At 38.5% G+C, this 25,635-nt stretch overlaps 1 protein-coding gene across 1 annotated transcript in view; it reads left to right on the top strand.

Moving 5' to 3' along the window:
- The first annotated feature begins 6,498 nt into the window (after positions 1 to 6,498).
- Positions 6,499 to 25,635, top strand: part of GPR180 (G protein-coupled receptor 180) — a 45,117-nt gene continuing 25,980 nt past the window's right edge. Inside the window, exons 1-2 of the mRNA XM_036756730.1 lie at positions 6,499 to 6,756; positions 11,701 to 11,862. Of these exons, the coding sequence (XP_036612625.1) occupies positions 6,609 to 6,756; positions 11,701 to 11,862 (310 nt within the window). The 5' untranslated portion in view covers positions 6,499 to 6,608. The remainder of the gene's footprint in view (positions 6,757 to 11,700; positions 11,863 to 25,635) is intronic.

The raw sequence follows: 25,635 nt of genomic DNA on the forward strand, positions 1-25,635 counted from the left end.
TGCGACTCACCCTTGCCCTCGCATCAGGCTTACTTGACGGCAACGCGGAGCTCCCGAGCCCTTAGGCAGGGAGAGAGCCCCACCCCACCCCGCCACGGCCAAGCCTGGCCATTCCTTCGCAAAGGTTACTGGGCATGCGTACATTTCCGCACATGCTCAGTAAACCCTCCGGGACTTGAGGGGCCAGGCTAGTTCTTAACGTTTTAGGTGGCCAAAGAGGAAGTGTGGAAGAAACTGCTCTTATCTAAAAATTCAGATTGAGACCTCAGTTCTTCAGACCAGAGGGATGTGCAAATTTGCTTTGCTTGACTGGACAAATAGGGAGTAGGAGGGTGCTGATGCTAAGGAGAAAGAAAAGAAAATGTCAGTGAAACGTTTTAAAAAGGAACAAGACTATTCCCCAATTGATGGGCATCCCTTTGATTTCCAATTCTTTGCTACTACAAAAAGAGCCGCTATAAATATTTTTGTACATACAAGTCCTTTTCCCACTTGTGTGATCTCTTTGGGGTACAACCCTAGAAGTGGTATTGCTGGGTCAAAGGGTATGAACATTTTTATGAAACGAGTTGTGGTATATGAAGGTAATGGAATACTATTGTGCTATAAGAAATGGTGAAGATACGGACTTGATAAGAACCTGGAAAAACCTACATGATGTAATGCTGAGTGAGCAGAGCAGAACCAGGAGAACATTATACACAACCACAGATAAATGGATTCTGTGATGACTAACCCTGACAGACTTAGCTCTTCCCAGCAATACAAAGTTCAAAGACAACTCCAAAGGACTCACGAGGGAGAGAGGTATCTACATCCAGAGAAAGAACCATGGAGACTGAATACAGATTGAGGCAAACTGTTTGCTCTCCTTTTTTTTTAGGTTTTTTTTTTTGTCCTTTGTTTTTGTTTTTTTTGGTTTTGTTTTTTCTTTCTCATGATTCATTCCGTTGCTAATAATTCTTCTTTACAACTCGACTATTGTGTAAATAAGTTCAGTGTGAAGTTATATGTAGAAGTTGTATCGGATTCCATGCTGTCTTGGTGGGGGGGGGGGGGGGAAGAAAATCTGGAACTCAGGATCTTGCGGACCTGAGTGTTGTAAACTAAAAATAAAAAAAAATCTTAATTAACAAAAAGAGGAAAAAAAAAGGAACAAGACAAAAAGAGGAAGAGTTCCAAAGGAGACTTATTGCAAGGCTGTTTTGTTACTATCATGTTAATTTTTTAAACTACATAATAATACATAATTAAATACACAATCCTCTTTTTCTGTCTTTTGAATGTTATCCATTTCATGCCCTAACTTAGGTGTCCCTCAAGGTTCAGTCCTGGGACCTTTTCTCTCCTTCTGGTGATTTCATCAGCTCCCATGGATTTAATTACCACCTCTATGCTGATAATCCTTCAATCTCACATCTCCAAGTGCCTTTCAGACATCTCAAACTGGATGTCCAGGAAATAACTTAAACTCAACGTGTCCAAAATACAACTTACAATCTTATCCCCCCTGCCTACCCTATGATTATAGAGGGCAATATCATCCTCCCAGTCCCTCAGGCTCACAACTTAAGAGTCATACTTGACTCCTCACCATCTCTCACCTCCAGTATAACAGTTTGCTGATTTCACCCTGCAACATCTGACCCCCTTACTTCCTCCAACACTGCCACCACTCTAGTGCAGGCTGTCCTGCAGAAGCCTTCTGATGGGCATGCCTTCCTCAACTCTCTTCCCCACTCCAGTCCATCCTCTGTTCAGCCACCAAAGTGATTTTTCTAGGCACAGGTCCAACCATGTCAGTCAGCTATTCAATAAACTGAAGTGACTCCCTATGGCCTCCAGGAGCAAATCTAAAAATCTTCTGTTTGGCATTCAAAGTCCTTCACAATCTAGTCATCGCCTACTTTTCCACTCTTATTACATCTTACTCCCCACCATGTACTGTTCAATCCAGTGACACTTACCTCCTGTCTCTTCCACAAACAAGACACTCCATTATCATATGGATGATAAGACCAGACAAGTAGATTTCCTCTTTCATTTTTTCTTTGTATCTCCCTCAAGTGGCACATAGGAGTCTCCTTCACTATTTCTCCTGTTTCTAACATGTAGGCCTTCTTCAGGATTTTGTTTTATGTGTTTGTTTTTTAATTTAATATTTTATTTTTCCCCAATTACATGAAAAAGCAATTTTAACATTTTTTTCTTCAAAATTTGAGTCTCAAATTCTCTCCTTCTTTCATTTTCTCCTCCACCCCACACCCCCATAGATTTTTGTTTGCAGCCTTATTCTGTTGCCTGGGCAAATTACCTAAACTCTTGATTTCATTTTCAGTATAAAATTAAAATAATAATAACACCTATCATGCAGATTGTTGTGAGGATCAAATAAAATTCATCCACCCATTCATTCATTGATTCAACAAGATTTATTTTAAAAATTATTTATTTATTTATTTTTTTTTTATTATTAAACATCCCTGAAATTCTAGGAGGGAATGTCCCCTCTGACATAAATTGTCTGTGTGACCCTAGGCAAGCCATTCAATCTGTCTGTGCTTCTCCAGGCAATTCCCTAAGGCCTCTAAGTTACAGAGCATTTGCTGTTCTGCATTGGTAGAAAAAATTGCCTGTATCATTGTTTGTAAGCCCCTACCTAAGTGTTTACCTTTCAACAATTCTCGAAAAGATATAATTAGCTCAAAGGAAAGGCATTTTCTGGAATACCATAGTAAAGAGATTCTTAATTGAGTACTTTCCTAAGATACATTCAGCACAGTTTCCTAAAATACATATCATCAGTTTGGAGAGTGAACAAGCATAGAGACTGAGCAAAAGGTCCTCCTACACCAAAAGCACACATAGAAAGACAACTTAGACCTCATGTACTTCAGAAGAGACGTCAAACACACGGTGGGGAGTGTGGCCTCAACCAGATTAAAATGTATTTGGGAAATATTTAACAACATAAAAATACATGTTTAACATGTATTATTTAACAACATAAATAAAATAATGTTAACATATGGTTTTCTAAGTCAAGAGCAGACTGCTTATTTGTGCTTGCCTTTGTATTCCCTGGGTTTAGTTCAGTGCTTACTACTAATGGAAATTTAATAAATGCTTTTTCTAGTCTGAAATACACCAAGTGCAGAGTAGGAATTCCATAATTCGGAAGGGTTGACTGTGGTACCCTCACTCAGTTCACTTTCAGCATATTGTATCATATTGCTAATCAGAAAGTGTTAAACCAATATTTTAAAAAAATGAATATTCTCATTAAGAATTTTATTATTGATATTAACACAAAGAAGCAGATAAGAGGTGCAGTGGATAGAGCATTGGACCTAGAATCAGGAAGACCTGAGGTCAAATCTTGCCTCAGACCTTTTAGTAGCTGTGTGAAGTTGGCCAAGGCATATAACCTGTCTGCTTCAGTTTCCTCACTAGCAAAATGGAGAAAACAATATCACTCACTTCCTAGAGTTGTTGCAACAAGTATCTATTACATACATGTGCATTTTCACACTATACTTGGCTCATTTTGTCATGTATACAACTTTCTGGACTTTTTAAGTTAGGTGGTTGTAAAAAAAAAGATTGATATTTTAATCTACTGTAGGAGTTCTTTACCTGGTTTTCTTTAATAAAGGGTATCCATACGTAAAGCACTTTGCAAACTCTAATTCTTTTTAAATTTTATTTTAACATTATTAATCTTTTTAAATAGTATTTTTCCAATTACATTCAAAGTACATTTTTAATATTCATTTTTTATAAACTTTTGAGCTCCAAATTTTCTCCCTCCCTCCCTTTTCTCCTCCCTCCCTAGGATGGTAAGCAATTTGATATAGGTTATATGTGTGCAATCATGTAAAATCTATTTCCACAATAGTCATGTTGTGAAAGAAGCAGAACAAAAGGGAAAAAAAACACACAAAAAAAAGTGACAATTGTATGCACTGATCTGCAGTCAGACTCCATCCATCAGTTCTTTTTCTGGATGTGGATAGCATTTTCCATCATGAGTCTTTTGGAATTGTCTTGGATCATTGTGTTGCTAAGAAGAACTAAGTCAATCATAGATGATCATTGCAAAATGATGCTTTTCTCCTGGTTCTGCTCATTTCACTTTGCATCAGTTTGTGTATCAGTTGTCTTTCCAGCCTTTTCTGAAATCTGCCTGTTTGTCCTTTCTAATAGCATAATAGCATTCCATTACATTCATGTACCAGAACTTGTTCAGCCTTTCCCCAGTTGTTGGGCATCCCCTCAGTTTCTAATTCTGTGTCACCACAAAAAGGAGCTGCTATAAATATTTTTGTACATGTAAGTCCTTTTTCCTCTTTAATGATCTCTTTAGGATACAGACCTACTAGAGGTATTTCTGGATAAAAGAGTATGCACAGTTTGATTGCCCTTTGGGCATACAAATTCTAGTTCTTAATAATATTTACTGTGAACTAAAAGGTTTTTTGAACTATTAAATGAGTTATTTTAAAATATTATTCATTTTATCTTTTTAAATTTTTATTTTTATGCATGCCTTAAATGTACACATTAGTGCAGCAGTGCATGTATATGATTTGTAAATAAAAATACATATATTGGGGTACATGCTCAAAATCTTTTTTACCAAGAGGAATGTTTGATTAAAAAAATTTAGAAGCTATGTTCTGGTGCACCCCTTTCACCCTTTTTTCTTCCAAAAGCTCTACTATATTATGTTTATGTATGTATGTTTATATGAAAACAATGCGATATTCTAAACATGAGGAATCATCAGGGTCTCTTGTACCTCCTTGCTGCTATATCCCCTAGAGGCAGAGCAGTATACTGGAAAGGACAAGGGAGTTATGAGAGATTCAAATTTATATTCCACCTCTGACATCCACCAACTGAGACTGGATAAATCAATAAGTCTCTACAAACCTTAGTCTTCTCACTTGTAAAAGGAGACTACTAGTCACATTGACTTGACAAAATTATAGTGAAGATCAAATAAGTTAATATTAATGTACTGATAGCTCTTTGCAAACTAAAGCACTGATAAGGGAGGGATTCTTAACGGTTTTTTTTTGTTGTTTTTTTTTTTTTTGTCATGGCCCTTACGTGAAGCCTATGGCCCTTTTCTCAGAATAGTGTTTTAAATGCAGAAAATGCAAAGTATTACAAAAGAAACCAGCAGTGTTGAAATAACAGTTATCTAAATACAAACAACTGCATTAAGGCTTTTGGAGCACCTTGTATTAAAGAAACTAGGTTAAGAACTTGCATATTCGATAAAAATGTCAATCTTTTTTTGAGCATCTACGTCTAGAATCACCTGACTGAAAACGTACAGAAAGTTGTGTACATGACAAGATGAGCCAAGACTAGTGTGAAAAGACACATATGTGTATGTAATAGATACTTGTTGCACGAATGATTTTTCTACTCTACATCAGAAATTTTCAGGAGAGAACGTAGTGTGCTGGAGAAGGGCACTCATCAGACTAGAATCTGTCCAGAAAAGCTTAATCACGTAGCAATCTTTGCTTTTAAGGCTGTTCATTTCAATACTTTCCATATTTAGCTGTCTGTCTGTCTATCTATGTTTGCATGTAGTCTCCCCCATTAGACAGTAAGCTCCTTGAGGGCAAGCACTGTCTTTTGCCTGTGTCCAAAATTTAGTTCAATGCCTGACACACCCTTAACGTTTAATAAATATTTATTAAATTTAATAGATCACTTTCTATATATTTGTTTGCATGTTGCCTCCTTCATTAGATTTTGAGCTCCTTCAAGGCGGACGCTGGCTTTTGCCTCTTTGTATCCCCGGCACTTAGCACAGTGCCAGCACGTTGCTGCTGAACAACAGCAGTCATGTCAAACTCTTGGCCACTCCATTTGGGGTTTTCTTGGCAAAGATACTTGAGTGGTTTACCATCTCCTCCTCATTTTATAGATGAGGAAACTGAGGTAAACCGAGTTAAGTGACTTGCCCAGGGTCACAGCTAGTAAGTGTTTGACGTGGGATCTGAACTCAGGAGGATGTCTTCCTGACTCTAAGGCTGGCGCTCCATCCACTTTGAGGTCTAGCTGCCCCGTGGCAGCAGGCCCATTGGTAGGCGCTAAACAAACGTTCGAGGAGTTTTAAAGCTTTTCTGCAACTAAAAGAGACTTTTCGCTGTCCCACTCCTTTCTCATTCTTCCTGCCCTGAGGGAATGTAAAAGCCCGATCAACTTTTTAAAAAACGTACTGAGATTGCGCGAAACTTTCTGCGCATGCTTAGTAGCTGGGGGGGGCGGGACAAATTTCTACAGCCTGAAGCTTAGCCCTTCCAGTTTTCAGGGAAAAGGCGGGAACCAGCCAGCGGGGCACCGGAGGGGTGAGTGTCTAGGCGGTGTGTGTCCCGCCCACATCGCATCCTGATTGGCGAGCACCCTCGTTCTGGGCAGAGAAGTCCGGCTCTCATTGGCTGTCTGTCGGAGCAGCGGTGTGTAGCCGGCACCTTGCCCCGCCCCTTCCCTCAGCTGTCTACGTGGGGGACCCGAAGCAGTTTGGGGGTCGGGGGTGGAGTTCAGGGGCCCCGCATGAGGCCCGGCGGGTGTCGGGGGCGGGGATGCGGGGGCTTCGGCTGCTGCTGGCGATGGCTTTCAGCTGGTTCTCGTGGCTGCCGAGCAGCTGGGGCAAGACCCTGAGGGGCAGCTTCAGCAGCGCCTCGGCCTGGGAGCTGCAGGGCCAGAGCATCAGCCACTTCCAGTTCCATGGTAGGTACCCGGCGCTGAGCAGGGGGTGCCGGGCCCTGTCCCTCCGGCCCCTGCCCCTCCGGCCCCTGCCCCGGGGCCTGAGCCGCGTACGTACCGCAGGCCTCTGGGCCCGCGACGCGTGTCGCGGTGAGGGACAGCGGGGTGGGGGTGGGGCGGTCTCCTCCGCTCTCCCCTCTCCCTGCTTCGGAGCGGGTGGAGAAAGGGTTAATTACGAAAGAAGGGGGCTTCCTCCTGGCCCCGGCCCAGTGGGCCTGTCGTGCATCACCCCCTCCACCATCCTCTCCCCGTAGTGGATGCTTAGACTTAGAGCTGGAAAGGGACCCAGGAAGATAAAACTTGCCCAGAGTCACACACACGGCAAGTGGCAGAGCCGAGAGTCCAACCCTGGCCCTGTGGTTCCAAGTCCAGCCAACGCTCCTTACGGCTCAAACCGCGGAGGAATCCTCTAGAAATATTAATCTTCCTCCTCCTCCTCCCCCTCTTCCTTCCCCCCTCCCCCCCTTCCTTCCCCCCTCCCCCTCCTCCTACACCCCTCTCCCTCCTCCTAATCTTCCTCCCCCTCCTCCTCTGCCTTTTCCCCACCTGCAGCCTGGCGTTTAAAAGCACATCCTTGAGAAAACGCCTCTTGTGTGCCAGCTGGGCAGCCGGGTGGTGCAGCGGGTAGAGCGCTGGGCTTGCAGTCAGGAAGGTCTGAGCTCAGACACTCGCTAGCTGTGTGACCCTGGACAAGTCCCCTAACCTCTGTTTGCCTTCATTTGCTGGAGAAGGAACGACAGACCGCTCAAGTATCTTCGTCATCCACGATCCCAAGAGTTGGACGGGATTGAACTGCCAACACGTGCCAGATAATGTGCAGAGCAATGGGAATAGAAATCCAAGCAGAAAGAAGTACAGCCCCTGCCCTCCTAGAGATCACCCTGGAGCGGGATATAAAGTAAAAGTACATGAATAAATAAATTTCAGAGGACCACATGTTTAAGATCTTTTTTGGTTCCTCTCTGTAAGACCAGATTTTCTTTATCTTGCGATCTAGCCCTGCTTTATGATTTTTGGATTGCAGTTGTACAAACCAAGGCACTAACAATTAAAAGTTCCCTCTGACTAAAAAAAACAAAAAAACCCATAATAAAAGGGCCTGGATTAGATTTTATAACCTTTTATTTCTGCTCTCACATTTGATTATGCCTGCTTCATTCTGGCCCCAAAAAGCTTTGGAATCCTAAGTTAAATTCCAGTTATTCGTGGTTTCAACAATTTGTCTACTCTTTTGTTTGGTCCTTGAAACCTGGAACAACATCATACTTCTATCTTTAGTTCCCCAAACCTGTAACACAGTGCATTATACTTGATTTGATGTAGTTAGTAAATATTTAAGTGGAGTTGTGGACAGAAAGATCCACAAGTAGAACCCCATAAGAGATAAGGAGGCAGCTAGGTGGCTTAGCATCAGACACTTGCTGGCTCTGTGATCCAGGTAAGTCACTTGACCCTGTTTGCCTCAGTTTCCTTATTTGTAAAATGAGCTGGAGAAGGAAATGATAAGCCATTCCACTGTCTTTTGCCAAGAAAACCCAAATGGGGTCACTAAGAGTCAGATACAATTGAAAAACAACCAATAAGAGATAATAAAGAAAATGCTGACCGGGGAATCAGGATTCCTGCAATGAAGTCCTGGTTCTGTCATTAACTCATTTTGTGATAATAAGCAAACCATTTTGCCTCTCCTGGCCTCAGTTTCCTCATCAGTAAAATGAGGAGATAGCCTTAATGAGTCAGTTTGGTGTAGTGGAGAGAGCCCTGGATTTGAACAGGGTTTGAATCCTGGTTTCTTCATCTGTAAAAGGAAAGGTTGTAGATTTTTAAAGTTCTCCATTGAACTCTTCATCCTGTGATCACTAAGATCTCTTCTGTCAGTTATTCCTCAGTCATCATTCTATTTCTTCCAGAATCAAAATTGCCCATGTCCTGCGGGTCTTTGTTCGCATTTGTTATTGATTATATGATTTATGGTGGATGACCTGTATCTCCTCTTCTTACTTTGACAGATACTATTTTAAATCACCAGTGTTTACCATGGTGGGGTTTGTTCTATAGTTAGGTTCTTGGGGCCAGAAGACGGTACTGTGACAGGATGTTGATCTAGGGATGATGATTCTTAGGAGAAAACGCTGAACTAGAAAGATTCTTGGGAGAAACTAGAATCAGAGTCAGAGAATTTTAGTGCTAGAAGGTAAATCATCAAATTCTGACCTTTCAATTTACAGAAAATAAAACAGGCTGAGGGAGGTAATAGCAAATTAATAATGAGCTCGGACCAGAATTCAGGTCTCCAGGTTTTCAGTCCAGTGTTATACAGTACTACAAAGCATGCTGCTTTCTGCTATTTGGGTAGAGGAAGGAAGGAAAGGGTCTATTGAGAAGTTAAGGAAACACTGGCCAAATAAAGAGAGGGAAATTCTTATAAAAGACCACCAAGAAATATAATTGTGTAACAGTTTAACTTAATCACATGCTACTTTTATCCAAGGAGAAGTTAAAATTTGAAAAATGCAGTCTTTATTTACATATGTAACACATAGCTATAGTATGTGCTTTGTCATACTGTATTCTACAAGAGAATTTCACATTTTCAATTTAACAATAAATTGATTATAACTATACCTAAACTATATTGTTTTTCAGTATGATAATATAATAAAGATTAATAAAACACATAAGATTATATATTATATAATTATAAACATGTACGGTTATATATCATACATAAGACAAATATAATAAGATTGTTAGAAAATGCAATCCATTATTAATAATTAAAAATATGATCCTGATTGCTCTGTGGGGGTTTTAGACTAAAGTGTGTGGAGAATTACTAAAATGTTGCTGATTATTAAATATTATATCACCTTTCATGTATTTATGTACCTCTTACACCCAGGCAATGCTGAGACAATGTGGAAAGAACACTGGATTTGTATACAGAACTCCTTTTGAATCCTGGCTCTGCCTTTTACTGTCTTTGTTACTTTGAATATGCAGCTTACCCTTTCAGGTCCTCAATTTCCTCATTTGTAAAATGGGGAACAAAATGATCTTTAAGGTACCTTCCCACTCTGACATTTTATAATTTTTCCATTAAAATGGTAGGATATAGGTTACTTAGGACCAGCAAAATGAGTTAGATTGCTTGAATACGTCAACATGTTAACCTGATAATCAGAAATCTTATAAGAAATTACATGTACAGTAAGCTCGCATCTACTACATATATTTGAAGACTATTTCTCCTACTGAGTTTTTTGTATGCTACTCATGCATTAGCAAATATCAGGTAAGTAGAATAGTAAAAATGCAGCACCAAAACTGTATAGACACCTTATGATCTTACATTGCTTCACAGATGTTATAATAAACAGTGATTATTATATTATGGTGATTATGGAAGGTTTAGAAGGCCTGGTTCAATATGTACTGATGCCATGACAATATACAATATTGTAAATGTCTTTTTGAAATCACCTATGATTTAAACTTGGATAAGAATGCATGTCCTAGTGGAAAGAGCATGGAACTCAGAGCCAGAATACCTGGTTTTGGATTTGGTTCTGTCACTGATCATGTGCAAGTCTGAGCCTCAGTTTCCTTATCTGTAACATAGAGCTAATACTTACCCAACTCACTTCACAGGGTTATTTTTTAACCACAAAATGCTATGTAAATATGAATTGTTACTATCAGCTATTTTATTTGTCATTTTTCTCTTTCTTCTAAGTCAGATACAAAATGTGTCCTCCCCCACCAAAAAATAAAGATTGTTTCAGCTCTTTAAGTGTTTGGACTGATAGCCACTTTTTATATCAGGATTTTGAAACATTTTAAGTGTGAGTTTTTAAATTCCTGATTCTAAAACAGGAAATTAAAATTTGAAAGCAAACTCTCTATAGATTGCTAGTCATCCAGTGTAAATCATCAGTTAATCAACAAACATTTATTAAGCTCGTGTTACATGACAGGCACTGTGCCAAGTGCTGGCCCTAGAGACGTATAGATGACCTAGAGATAATACGGGTGAAACACAGGTCAACTCATGTTAAAATAAATACAGTAACCACATACATCTACAAATATAACCAAAAAGCTTAATGATCTTTTCCAACAGAATTCCAGTCAACAAGTAAAGACATTCCCTCAAATTTCATACTGACTTGATTTGTTGTATCATTTACTCCACAAATATTTATTGGCTTATCTACTTAAGACTGTGCACTAAGTGGTGTAAGAGATAAATTAGACATGGCCCTATTGTGCTATTTAGGCTAATGGGAGAAATAGCATGGAATATGATAGATACACAAATAGTTACAATACAAAATAGAATGTGAAGCAAGAGAGGTACAAGCAAAGTTGAGTGGGATTGAGAGAAGGTATGAAGAGGTGTGTCATGGCATGGTGCAAGTAGGCGTGGCAGACTTGTAGTCAAAGGATCTGAACTCAGATCCCACCTCTGCCACTCTACCCATTTGACCTTGGTCAAGTTACCATACTTTTCTGGGCCTTATCTATAAAATAAGGGGTTGGTCTAGATGATCTTTGAAGTCTCTTCTAGCTTTACATTTACAATCCTCTTATTATTCGCAGCTGAGATAGAAATTGACTTAGAACTTTAGGTATAGTTTAAGAAGTAGCTTGAGGAACCCTGGGAGAAGTGCTTTCCTGGTAGAGGTCACAGTGTAAGTAAGGCAAAGTCACAGTTCACATCCTGGGAAAGGCTAGTAAAGTTTGGTTGGAATGTAGGATGTATAAAAAGGGAGTAGTTGCAGATAAGGCTGGAAAAGTAGTTTGGGGCTTTAAAAGATTTGGCCAATTTTGACAGTTATTTCATCATTTCTTTCATGATTTTATATGAGACCAAACTAGTTAATAACATCTTTTTTTCGTGTCAAGGTGACCATGCTCTTCTGTGTGTCAGAATCAACAACATAGCAGCAGCTATTGGAAAAGAAGCTAAACTTTACCTGTTTCAAGCACAGGAATGGCTAAGACTGAAGGAAAGTACCCAAGAGGATTATAGCTGCACAGAAAAATTATCCAAAGCTCCTTTGACAAGTGAGTTTAACCCCCCCTCATAAATATTTTCTTTAAAATAATTTTTCCACATCAATTCGTAATGTATATTTTGCATTTTTATGATATTTTGTTTTAGGTTTGTGTTCTATAAATGAGAAGTTTATGGAAACATGTTGTTTTATTTGTTTGCCACTTAACAGAATACATTTTTTAAAATATCTATACTTTTGGAAAATTTCCCAAAATATTATAATTGACTGGAACTAGCATTGGCAAGCTATGTACTGATTCAATTTGGGTTTTTTTCCAAGTTCTGTAATTCATACTAATGAAGATCATAGCACCTCTTTTGTCAGATGTATTTTGGCAACCTGGCAGTAGTCTGATTCCATAGAGGTTTGAATTTCATCTTAAGTGCTAATACTTTAGAAGCTGTTCTTGATATATGAGAGATAAGATTAGACACCTTTCTGTAATAGTCTAATTCTCACCATGGCCCTGCCCATGGACAGAATTCATTTTCATTAATCCAAACTAATTAGGGAAATCCTTCAGATTTTCCAAACTTTTCAAAACCATTCAAAACCATTCTAAGCAGCAAGGCGCACATTACCCAGAGTATACTAGAAATCTTTGCTAGCAAAGAACTAAACTATTTGTGCTCATTCTACCTATATCACATTTGGTCATTTAATACATCTTGAATACCAGGGATAAGAGTTACACATTTCAAGTTCTGTAAGTGATGAGTAGGAGACAACCAAGAGCCACATAAGGAACTACTCTGTTGAATGGTCTCCATATTCCTGATGCTTCCTGGACTCCTCAATTTTAATATGGGCACATATTAAGTTTTTACTTCTATCCATCCTGAATTCCTGCTATTTGATTCCCCTAAGGGCTATGCTACTGGGTCAGACAAGGAAAAGGCACGAATCGAACCATGCCCATCACTTGCCACTCATTTATGAGTATTCTCCTTTGCCATTGTGCTCTTACCTTCATAAACCTGAATAAGCACACCAGGTTGTTTGTCTGAATAGATGGTTAAGGTCTGTGTCTGCTTGGTGGGGATGGTGGTATTATGTTTGATCAGAACTGTCAAAACTCCACCAGCAGTTTCAATTCCAAAGGAAAGAGGAGTGACATCCAATAGCAGCGAGTCCTGCACATTCTCAGATTCACCTCCAGACAAAATGGCAGCCTGGACAACTGCACCATAAACAACAGCCTCATTAGGATTGGTACTCTTGTTGAGTTCCTGGCCGTTGAAGAAGTCTTGCTGAAGTTTCTGGATTTTGGGGATTCGGGTGGAACCACCCACCAGGATGATGTCGTGAATCTGTGATTTATCTAGCTTGGCATCTCTTAAGGCCTTTTCCACAGGGTCCATTGTGCCATGGAAGAGATCAGCATTCAGCTCTTTGAAACGGGCTCGGGTGATTGATATATAGAAGTCGATACCTTCATAGAGGGAGTCAATCTCAATACTGGCCTGGGTACTGGAAGAGAGGGTACACTTTGTCCGTTCACAAGTGGTGCGAAGATGGCAAACAGCCCTCTTGTTCTCACTGATGCTCTTCTTGTGCGTTTACTTGAACTCGGCAAGGAAATGGTTAACCATTCAGTTGTCAAAGTCCTCCCCACCCAAGTGGGTGTCCCCAGCTGTGGGCTTGACCTCAGTGATGCCATCTTCAATGGTAACATTCAAAAGTACCACCTCCAAGGTCAAAGTTCAACACACTTTTCTCAGCACAACCTTTTCCTCCAAGCTGTAAGCAATAGCAGCAGCAGTTGGCTCATTGATGATTCAGAGCACATTGAGACCAGTGATAGTTCCAGCATCTTTGGTGGCCTGACCTTGGGAATCGTTGAAGTAGGCTGGTACTGTGACCACAGCATTTGTGACAGGCTTCCCAAGGTAAGCTTCAGCAATTTCTTCCATCTTGGTCAAGACCATAGAAGATATTTCTTCTGGATAGAAACTTTTGGTTTCCCCTTTGTACTGCACTTGGACCTTAGGCCTACCCACCATAAAAGGCCAGTGCTTCGTGTCTAACTGTGCAACTGCATCATCAAATCTGCAACCAGTCAGACGTTTGGCATCAAAAACTGTGTTGGTGGGGTTTGTTGCAACTTGATTCTTTGCAGCATCACTGATTAAACATTCTGTGACAGTGAAAGTGACATAGCTTGGGGTGGTCCTGTTTTCTTGGTCATTAGCAATGATCTCCACTTTCCTGTGTTCCTCCTACACAGGAGTAAGTGGTGCCAAGATCAATACCAGCTGCGGGTCCCTTCAATATGGTTGCTGGGGAGTCAGGGGTCATAGCTGACCACTGTGGAGGAAGAAGGGCTGCTGAGTAGCTCATTTATGAGTATTCTGATCTAAGTGCGTGAGACTGGATGGGTGAGAGGCCTGGGTGATAAGATTCAGAAATTGTAAGGGCAGTTTGCTATGTAAATTGTCCTCTTGACCATGAACTTGCTTTTAGCACTGGGGATTCATTTGTACTTAGTCAGTTCTCTAACGATGTAGGAGAGAGGCTTTTTGCAATTTTGCTCTTTCTGAACATTCCACACGTGTACAAAAAGTTGTTGGATTTCAGTTCCTAGTTAATGGAAGGACAAAGTCTGTTTGCATTGTTGTGGCAGTAAACCAGAACTTGGTGCTTATTAAAGCTTATTCAATTTGGGTTCTGTTGTGTTTCGAGCCAAAAGATTTCCATCACTAGTAAAAACTGTCTACAAGTAATTTCAAACTTTATTTATATCTACGGTAATTGATTACTTACTATTAGACTGTAAGCTCCAGGGACCATCTTATCTAAACTTTATATCTCCCCCAGTGCTGAGCACAATACTTTATACATACATGGTAAATGCGTAATAAATGTTTGGTAAAATTAGTGTGTTCTAATTATGTGGTCAAAATCATGAAACTTACTTGTGAAAAACATGATTTTCATATCTGTTGATGAACTATACTTCAGATCTCATTTTTGGAGATTCAGCAGACATGGAATTATATCTGCGTGTTTTTATATATACATATATATGCATCTATGCACATATATTAAAAAGTAATCATCTTAAAAATTGCTATTGGGTGAAAAAAATTAAGATAGATCAGTGAAAAATCATAGAAAATCTAGAAGCAGAATCTATGAGAGACTGGCAAATTTAAGATTAAAACATCAAGGAAATAAATTATTGAATAAAAACAATTAGGAAAGTTGAATGATGATACAGTTAAAAATGAGTTTAGATCCATAAAAACAGATTTGTGATCTTGTTGATGGAGTATGTACTCTAGTAGTGGTGATCACAACCCAATCTTGTGCTCCCTTTGTCCAAGTCGTGTCATAAATATACCACAGGAAGTACATATAGCATGCTGGAAGTTCCTTCAGATCATTTGACATAGTGCAGTACCAATGGATGGATGAATGCAAAAACAAGTATTAAGTGCTTACTTTTTTGCTAGATGCTGTGCTAAGCACTGGGGATACATAAACAAGAGGCAAGGTAGTCCTTGCCCTCAAGAAGCTCACATTCTAACAAGGAAAGACAATACATATAGGGCAGTGGTCAACAAAGAAGGATATTTTGGTTGGGGAAGTAACAGGAATAATGAGTGGAGCCGTAGGTTAAATGCTTGCCATGTTCTTTCCAGAAATGCAAGGGTTGATTTGATTAATGTTTCCAGAACTAGAGATGGAAGGAGGGTGAGGAGAAGGGTATGCCCTCAGTGATAGGAAGTGTAGTAAGGGTAGAGGTGGAGTTATGGTATGAAGATGGCTAGAGAGTAATGTGGCTTGATATGGAGAATTCTCACCAATCAGGAGGATCCCAGTACAGAAACTGTAGTGCCAGGGTTGAGGTAGAGATTGGAGTCAGGAAACATAAAATGAAGATGTCCGAAGAGCTGCATAGTAGATCTTGGTCTGGGTGAAATTGAGAAATACTCACCAGTCAGGAGCACAGGGTATAGAGCATAGGCTTTCCATCTGTTATTCCTTGTTCATGTTACTTGATTGGCTTATCTCTTTTTTCATTCATACCTCTATGATTATTAGATCATAGTTTTAGTGCTAAAGGGGATCTTTGAGGCCATCTAATTTAATCTCCTTTTACAGACGAAGAAACTGAGGCCCAGAGAGATTAAGTGACTTGCCCAGGGTTACACAGGTGTTAAAGGCAAAGGTGGTATTTGAATCTGGGTCCTCTGATTTCCAGTCCAGTGCTCTTTCTACTTTATCACATCACTTCTCCAGTAATTTTTTACACTGTTTACATGTAGTTCATTAAACTGCACCTTACTTATATCTGCCATAGATCCTCGTTATCTTTTGGGTTCATAGCTACATAGCATCACTGGTAGACTATTAGCATGAAAAAGATGGGTCTTTACTTCATGGAGAAATATGAGCTCATTAGGGGTTTTTTTTCTTTTCTCCCAATTCAATAAGTCTGTTCTCTTGCTATTCAATTCCAGACTTAGTTCATTGTCCATCTTTAGTGGTTGTTTAATATAGGTTCACACTTGTACCAGCTCTGTGTTTTATAGATGACCATCCAACTCTATATCATAATTTAGACAATAAGCATTCTTTGTGTATTTGGTTTTTCTGTGTGATTGCTTTAGCAGCCTTTTAAATGTTTAAATGTTTTAAATCTTTTAAATGTTCAGGAATCTCATTTAGAAAGTTCTGCAATTATGTTTGTCCTATACATTAAATATCATTATGTACCTCAAAAATTTAAACATGTTTTTAAAAAATAGTGTATAAAGCTAGAGTGATTTAAAACAATTGATTATAGCTCTATTGGGTGAGATAGAGCTAGAGAAAAACTAGAAATCATATAGTCTGACTCTTACATTTTACAGATCAGAGAATTGTAGAACTTTGGAATTGGAAGTAACATTTTCTTGCTTAGGTTATTTCAGCAAATTAATGGTTAAAGTTACTTTTCAATAATCCAGTGCTATTCCCCTTCACAAAAAATGGATGAATTTTAGGTTTTAAAGTAAGCCAGTGCTAATAAGTTCTATTAATTAAATGTACTGAGGATAGGTTATAGGTTCCTCTGTAGGTAATATTAAGATGGAAATCAGCATTTATTGTGAGGTCATAAAGTCACAATGTGTAAATTTATATGTTAAAGCCACTTGTGATATTCCTGTTTATATCATAATTACACATTTTAGCCTCCTTTTGTATTTGTTTGATAAATCATTTAAAAATGATTGTGTTGTCATTCCATGTAGTTTTGGTTAAAATTATTCATTTCCTTTTATAATTTGATTCAGCAATTAGCTGTAGTACACCAATCTCTGTAATTCAAATGTTGTTAATATTTGAGGTACTAATTACACTAGCATAGAATATGCATGCTGTGCTGTAGTCTTTTGTTTCAAAAACAATGACACACAGTTTTGTCAGGAGGCATATTTCTCAGGCTTGCTGGAAACAGCATTGTTCAAAGGTGGCAAGACAAAACGAAAGGCCCATGTTAATTTTATGGAGACCAGATTTATTTGCCTGTGATATATAAATCCACAAAAAAAACTGTAGTCTTTAAAATTGATTTTCAAAGTGTCATCAAGATAATGGATAATCTGCGTATATATCTATCTGAAGTAAAAAATGACAAAATGACAAAACCACAGAACATCAGATAGTAATGGCCAAATGATATAATTGAAACTTACTGTCTAAAAAGAATAGTTTTTGAATGATTATTCATATCATATTAAAAATTCTGATTAAAGGTCTTCTGTTACTTAGAAGATAGAACCTAGACATGGCATCGTGGTATAATGGAAAGAATACTGGATTTGAGGACAGCAGACCTGGATTTGAATCCCAGTCCTGTTACCTGTGTGGCCTTAGTCAATTCACTTTAAATTTAATTACATGCACATTTATTAAATGCTTACTATGTACATCACTCTACATTAAAGTCTTACTGTGATGCTTATTTGTTTCTTGAAGGTGACACTGTATTCTTGGGGGTGAGACCAGTAGAGTGCAAGTGCTGGAAGGTCTCATGAGGTGGGAAAGGTTTCAGTAGTGTGTATTCAGTATTCAGTATATCTGTGACTATCTGAGGATTGCCTTGGCTAAGTTTAGAAGGGACCCATCACCAAGTTGGCTGCAGGGTGATGGATTTTTTTATTATAGCCCTTTTTAGGACCACCAAATTCTATGGGGGTTGGTTGCTTTTTCCATCAGTGGAGATGCAGCTTGGCCTGCAGTAAGTACTTAATAAATTCTTATTGATTTGCTTGAGATTATAATGCTTTGATGTCAGCTGTATGTGCTTGACATAAGAAAGTATTTATACTAAGTATTAGTAGAAAGAAAGCCTCCCTAGGAGACAAGGAGACCTGGGTTCATTCACAACCTCAGATGAATACTGGGCCTGGTCAAGCTACTTAACCTATTGCAAAGATTATAAGTTTCAGAAAACATTCAGACTTGCTTTGGCAGAGGAAGTCTTCTCTACCACCATAGGTCCAGAACAAAAAAGAAATTAGATGCTAGCTAGGGATCCAAAGGTTTGTTTATTTGTTTGTTTTGTTTTTAACATAAAGTTGTTGATCTCAAGGGGCTTATAGTCTACTTTTTCAATGTGTATGTATTTAGGAGGGCTTATAGGGTACATATACAGATAAGTATAACATAAGGTGGCATGCAATTTGGTGAAGAAGAGGAGAGGTACAGGCAAAAGTACTTTAGGAAAATTTGGGGAGAGAACACTTTTAGCTGGGAGGATCAGGAAAAGGTAGGGAGAATCTTCTGTAGACATGGATCTGACTTTTAGAGAGGGGAACTCAGAGACCCTCTGCTCCAACCCTTTCATTTTACAGATGAATAATCAAAGTAACCCTTTAGCTGAGTTGTAGAGAAAGAGAAAGATTCTAGTAGGCTAAGATGTAGAGCTAGTACTTTCCAGTTGTGGGGGAACAATTTGGGAAAATTCTTAGAAGTAGAAGGTGATATGTCATCTTTGGAAAAAGTTAATAGTTCAACGTAGGTGAGATAGAAGGCACATGAAGAGGGAGTTGTGTGAGCCATTATTGGAAAGGTAAGTTGGAGCCAGATTGTTGAGGGCCTTGGATTCCATAGTCAGAGGTTTGTATTTTACCCTGTGAATGTAGTGAGCCACTAAAGATCTTTGAGCAGAGGAATAACACTGACAGATCTAGGCATTAGGAAGATTCTTTGGCAGTTGTTTATAGCATAGATTAGAGATGGGAAAAACTTCATCTCTGTGGTCTTCAGTATGTAAAATGAATGTGTTAGAGTAGACGGTCTTTACAATCCAGCTCTAAATTCTATGAATATTAGTTTACTGAATTACCTCTGAATTTTTATAGAAATCTCTGTGCAGCTAGGGAACCTATTTGGGTGGTTTTAGCCATTTCTAGGTGTTTGTAAAACCACTCTTTGAATGAAATTTCCCAGTCTCTATCTCAAACTGCTTATGTATAACTTACCTGACATTGAAGATGGTAAATTGTCAAAATTTGAATTGTTAGCAAAAGTCTTTTTGCCTTTACATTTAATCATTAAAATATTTTTGCTAAGAAAATGCTGCCTAAATTATTCACATCTTTTGACCCATCAGTCCCCTTACTGCATATATACCCCAAGAAGGTCAAAGACAGAAAAAGATGCAATATATATCATAATATTCACAGCAGCACTCTTTGTGGTAACAAAAAACTGCAAACAAAATAGGTGTCCATCCACCAGGAAAGGCTGAACAAACTATGGTATGTGAATGTACAGGAATATTACTGTGGAATAAGAAATTATACATATGAAGAATTCAGGGAAACACAGGAAGATGTCCATGAACTGATACAGTGAAATAAACAACTAGGAGAAAAGTAAACACAGTTGTTATAACTAAAGATGACTAAAAAGGAAATGAACTCTGAGTAAGTGAAAAGCCAGTGTTGGTTGGCCCTGGTGACTAGATAATGAGCATACCTCTCTTATGGATGAGAGACAGGGTTGAAGAGAGCAGAATGTTATATTCATTGTCAGACATAGTCAGGGTTTTTCTTAACTTTTTTTTTACATAGAAGGATTGACCTTGGAGATGGGGAGAGGTTTGTCAAGATGAGACAATAATGTAAGAAAAAAGAGGCATCAATAAAACTTATTTTTACAAAAATGAATTATTTTTTCCCTAGGGTCAATAAAAAATTCTACTAAAGTACCGAAATGAAGTTGATTGAGTACTGCTTTGGTCCCAAATATTGGTTGGGCCCCCTCGTGGATGAGAATACTTTACTGAAAAACAGTGTAGCATGGAAGAAATAATGTACTTGGAACCAAAACATCTGCATTCTGTTCTTGGCTGTCTTGGTATGATACTGGGTAAATCAGTTACTCTACGGACCTCATCTCCCAAGACATGAAATGGAAAAAAGTAATACTTGTGTACTACCTCCCTTGCAGGATAGTTTTGAGGAAAATGTTTTATATATACCTAAAAGTGCCATGTTAACGTAAATTATTATTTCATAAATGAATACATAAATGGAAGATGTCTGGAAGAACTTATTTCACAGTTCTTTCCCTTTATATTGCACTTTCAGCCACATACATCTTTGACTTTTTCCTCTTTTCCTCTCAGCATGGCCCTATGGCACCTTTCGATGAGGTATGGCGCCTCCATGGAGTTTGGAAGAACAAGGAAGGAAGGACAGCTGTCTGTGTTTTTTTAATGTTGAGGAATATCCATACTGTCTTTGTAGCATAGCAGTAAGAAATCCCTGCACTACCCTTACTACTGTAAAAACTGGAGCTCTCCTAAGCACCTGGGGCTACTATTGTCTGGGAGACTCCTAACAACTCTGTCATTCCTAGGGGCCACAGGGTTAAGTGGAGGGGCATCACATTCTTTCTCATATCTTGGGTTTTCTGGCCATTTGAAAGTCACTAGTTTAGTGTAAAAGGACTTGAAATCAAGACCATTTAGATGTGACTTTATATCCTGTCCTTAATCCACTGGCAGTGTGACATTAAAGAGGCAAATGTGATATTTGCTTGTTCTTACTCCACGTTATGGCTTCCCCACTCCCAAAGCTTTCTATCTACATCAACAAGGATGGAGAATCTGTTCATTTGGAATAAGTGGCTCTATTAGAGTGCTAGTCATATATAGCAGATTCTCAATAAATGCTTGCTAATTAAATGAGAATATTCCAGCCTCCAGAGGAATATTCTACCCTCTCTCCTTAAGGATACCCTTTATAACTACCATTCCTATATATTCCCAAGGATGGGATGGGCAATAGAAAATGTTAATGGGACTACATTTTAGGAAGAACATTGATAAGTTGATGATTAGGGCAGCTAGGATGGTGAAATCAGATGGCACTGACTTCATGACATATAAGGATTAGTTGGAGGAAGTGGGCATATTTAACCTGGAGTAGAGCCGACTTAGGGAATACACGGTAGCTGTGTCAAAATATTTGGGAGTCTATTATGTGGAATGTGATTCAGTTTTTCTTGTCTCCAAAGGGCAGAACTAAGAGCACAGGACAGAAGTTGCAAAGGTAGCAATTTGGGCTTGATATTAGGAAAAACTTACTAATAATTTGTGCTTTGTAAAAGTGGAATGGATTGCCTGAGAGACCAATGGATTGTTCCTCACTGGAGGAATAACTGTGGGGTGTGGTGTAAAAAGAAGTCTTGTTAAGGATTGGGTAGATTAATTAGATGGCCTTATCTGTTAACTTCAAAATTACCATGACTACAGAATGGTTTATTTCATAAAACAGTATACTTTGTCCATGTAATTTAATTTAGTACATTGGGTGGGAGTAGTTTATTTTATGTTATTTTTAATTTATGGAACAAAACAAGCTTTTTCCATAACAGTATAACGAAAAAGATGATTACACATGAACCTGCAGATCTATTATGTACAACTTGCTGTTCCTTTTAAATATATAAGTTATCATGTAAATTTCTTTTTTTTCCTTCCTTTTCTTTCCCCCTGCTCTAGAGATGACTACCATTAGACACCAATAGTAAAATTAATTCTATATGTAAAATTATTCTATACATTCTTCTATTTATCACGTCTTCATCTGGATGCAGATAGTGTCTTTCTTCATATGCCCTTTATAGCTAATTTGGGTTTTTATAATAGTAAAAATGACTTATTTGCTAAAAGGTGTCCTTAAAACAGCAGTGCTTGGACCCTAAAGCTTGGGACAAAGTACTCTCTACTCTACAAGCAGTCATACCCTGACAAAAAGTTCAAGAGTCAAGTAGTTGGCTGGGAACATGAACAGGCAGCAAAAACGAACTCAGACTCGAATGCAGACTCAAACTCAAATTCTAGATTCCTTTTTTGGTGACAAAGAAGATCTAAACATACAGCCAGAAGAAGTCAACAAAGTCAAAGAGCCTACATCAAAAGCCTCCAAGAAAAATATGAATTGGTCTCAGGCCATGGAAGAGCTCAAAAAGGATTTGGAAAAGCAAGTAAGAGAAGTAGGGGAAAAATTGGGAAGAGAAATGAGAAGGATGCGAGAAAACCATGAAACACAAGTCAATGATTTGCTAAAGGAGACCCAAAAAAATATTGAAAAATACACTGAAGAAAACAACACCTTAAAAAATAGACTAACTAGAATGGCAAAAGAGCTCCAAAAAGTCAATGAGGAGAAGAATGCTTTGAAAGGCAGAATTAACCAAATGGAAAAGGAGGTCCAACGGACCACTGAAGAAAATACTACCTTAAAAATTAGATTGGAGCAAGTGGAAGCTAGTGACTTGATGAGAAATCAGAATATTATAAAACAGAACCAAAGGAATGAAAAAATGGAAGACAATGTGAAATATCTCCTTGGAAAAACCACTGACCTGGAAAATAGATCCAGGAGAGATAATTTAAAAATTATTGGACTACCTGAAAGCCATGATCAAAAAAAGAGCCTAGATATCATCTTTCAAGAAATTATCAAGGAAAGCTGCCCTGATATTCTAGAACCAGAGGGTAAAATAGAAATTGAAAGAATCCACTGATCGCCTCTTGAAAAAGATCCCCAAAAGAAAACTCCTAGGAATATTGTCGCCAAATTCCAGAGTTACCAGATCAAAGAGAAAATACTGCAAGCAGCCAGAAACAATTTGAGTATGGTAGAAACACAATCAGGATAACACAAGGTCTAGCAGCTTCTACATTAAGGGATCGAAGGGCTTGGAATATGATGCTCTGGAGGTCAAAGGAGCTAGGATTAAAACCAAGAATCACTTACCCAGCAAAACTGAGTATAGTGCTCCAAGGCAAAATATGGATTTTCAATAAAATAGAGGATTTTCAAGCTTTCTCAATGAAAAGACCAGAATAGAAAATTTGACTTTCAAACACAAGAATCAAGAGAAGCATGAAAAGGTAAACCAGAAAGAGAATTCATAAGGGACTTAGTAAAATTGAACTGTTATGTTTACATTCCTACATGGAAAGCTGATGTGTGTAATTTAGGAGACCTTTCTCAGTATTGGGGGAGTTGAAGGGAATATAGACAGAGTGTACAGAATGAGTTGAATATGAAGGGATGATATCTAAAAAAATGAAATAAACTTAAGGGGTAAGAGAGGAATATATTGAGAGAAGGAGAAAGGGAGAGATAGAATGGGGTAAATTATCTCACATTAAAAGTGGCAAGAAAAAGCAGTTCTGTTGGGAGGGAAGAGGAGGCAGGTGAGGGGGAATGAGTGAATCTTACTCCCATCGGATTCAACTTGAGGAGGGAATAACATACAAACTCAATTGGGTATCTTACTCCACAGGAAAGGAAGGGGAAGGGGATTAAGAAAAAGGGGGGATAATAGAAGGGAGGGCAGATGGGGGAGGAGGTAATCAAAAGCAAATACTTTTGAAAAGGGAGAAAATTGAATAAAGGGGGACAGGATAGGATGGAAGGAAATATAGTTAGCCTTTCAGAACATGAGCATTGTGGAAGTGTTTTACATAATGATACCTGTGTGATCTATGTTGAATTGCATGCCTTCATAGGGAGGGTGGGTGGGAAGGGAAGAGGGGAGAAAATTTGGAACTCAAAGTTTTAAAAACAGATGCTTAAAAAATAGTTGCTTTTTTGCATACAGCTGGGAACAAGACATATAGGGAATGGGGCATAGAAATCTGTCCTGCCCTACAAGAATGTAAGGGTAAAGGGGATGGGAGGCAGTGGGGTGACAGAAGGGAGGGCTGACTGGGGAATGAGCCAGTCAGAATATATGCCATCTTAAAATGGCGGGGAGGGTAGAAATGGGGAGAAAATCTGTAACTCAAAATCTTGTGGAAATCAATGTTGAAAACTAAAATATTAAATAAAAATGATGAAATAAAAAAAAATTTAAAAAGAATGTCACATCCTTGAGGTCAGGGACTTTTTAAAAAAATTGTATCTCCATACTGAACACAATTTCTGGCACATAGGGAAAAATTAACAAATGTTATTCATTCAAAGAAAGGAAAAAGAACGAAGAGGGGAAAAACCTTTTAACAAAACTGATATGCAACGCATTTGGGGGTTTTGTTTTCTTATTCAATTTGAACTCTTTTGTTTTATTGGATCTTTTTACCTTTTTCTAACCACTTTTGTTTTTTAGAATCACCCCATCATACACAACTCATCCCTAAACTTTCTTTCAAACTACCTTAGCAATGATGTTTTAAGAGTTTTAAGAATACTGATAACATTTTCATATATAATAAATAGTTTGACCTTAATAAGTGCCTTATAATTAGTCTGTAATGTTTTCCTTGTATTTCTTCTGGATCTTTTATATAGAATTTTCCATTGAATCCTGTTCTTTTTGTTACAAATACCTGAAAGTCTTTCAGTTTGTCAAATGTCTTTTTTCATTCAGGATATGCTCAACTTTGCCTTTTTAATTTTAAAGGCTTCTTCATACCAAACAGGGCATCCCAAAAACATTTGTTCTGCTTTAGACCAAAGGGTTCAGAGGACTCACTATAAATGTAAAATGTTGTTCATATCAAATCCCTCTGAAATTGCCTCCAATGTATGCTCTGGGTGTGTGTGTGTGTGTGTGTGTGTAGTATATACATGATTGTTTGAGTATTGCCTTCTCATTAGAATGTGAATTCCTTGAGGTCAGAGGCTATGTATATTTTTACTCCCATAACTTAGCAAAGTTCATGGCACATAGTGAGTGCTTCATAAATGCTTGTTGATCTACTGACTGTCCAGAGAATTACTTAGAGGGATCATCTTTGATATACTTGTTCCATTTATCTAGAAACATATAAATCTTGGAAGAATGACAAATGGAAATATATTGGAATTCCAAAAGGAGGAAATGGATCTTGCTTAAACTCACATCTCCCCATCACAATACATGGATAAAGACAAACCAAGGAGAAACTTATTTAGGACATCTGCAGTTATTCCTAGCTCTTAGCAGCTATTTCATTTGAAAAGAAAGACCCTGCTAGCGGGAATCAGAGCTCTAAGGCACATAAAAACAAGCCCAGAGATATACAAGAAAAGTTGGGGACAGACAACAGAGACAGTCTTGCTGAGGAGGTTCTCCAAACCTTTTAAAGGGACACGTACTCCTGGGGACAGACAATGCTGCTAATTCAGACAAATCTCATAGCAGTTCATTGGAGGAGTATTTTACAGGTTCCTGCTTCTAAAATCTTGCTGAAACAGAACAAAACCACACCGGCTTCTCCTTAAGGAGTCTCTTGGATTTAGAATGGATCAGTTCAACCTAAGGGTGGGGAACAAGCTGC

This window comes from Trichosurus vulpecula, chromosome 4, assembly GCF_011100635.1.
Source record: "Trichosurus vulpecula isolate mTriVul1 chromosome 4, mTriVul1.pri, whole genome shotgun sequence".
In the NCBI taxonomy this organism is placed as follows: Eukaryota; Metazoa; Chordata; class Mammalia; order Diprotodontia; family Phalangeridae; genus Trichosurus; species Trichosurus vulpecula.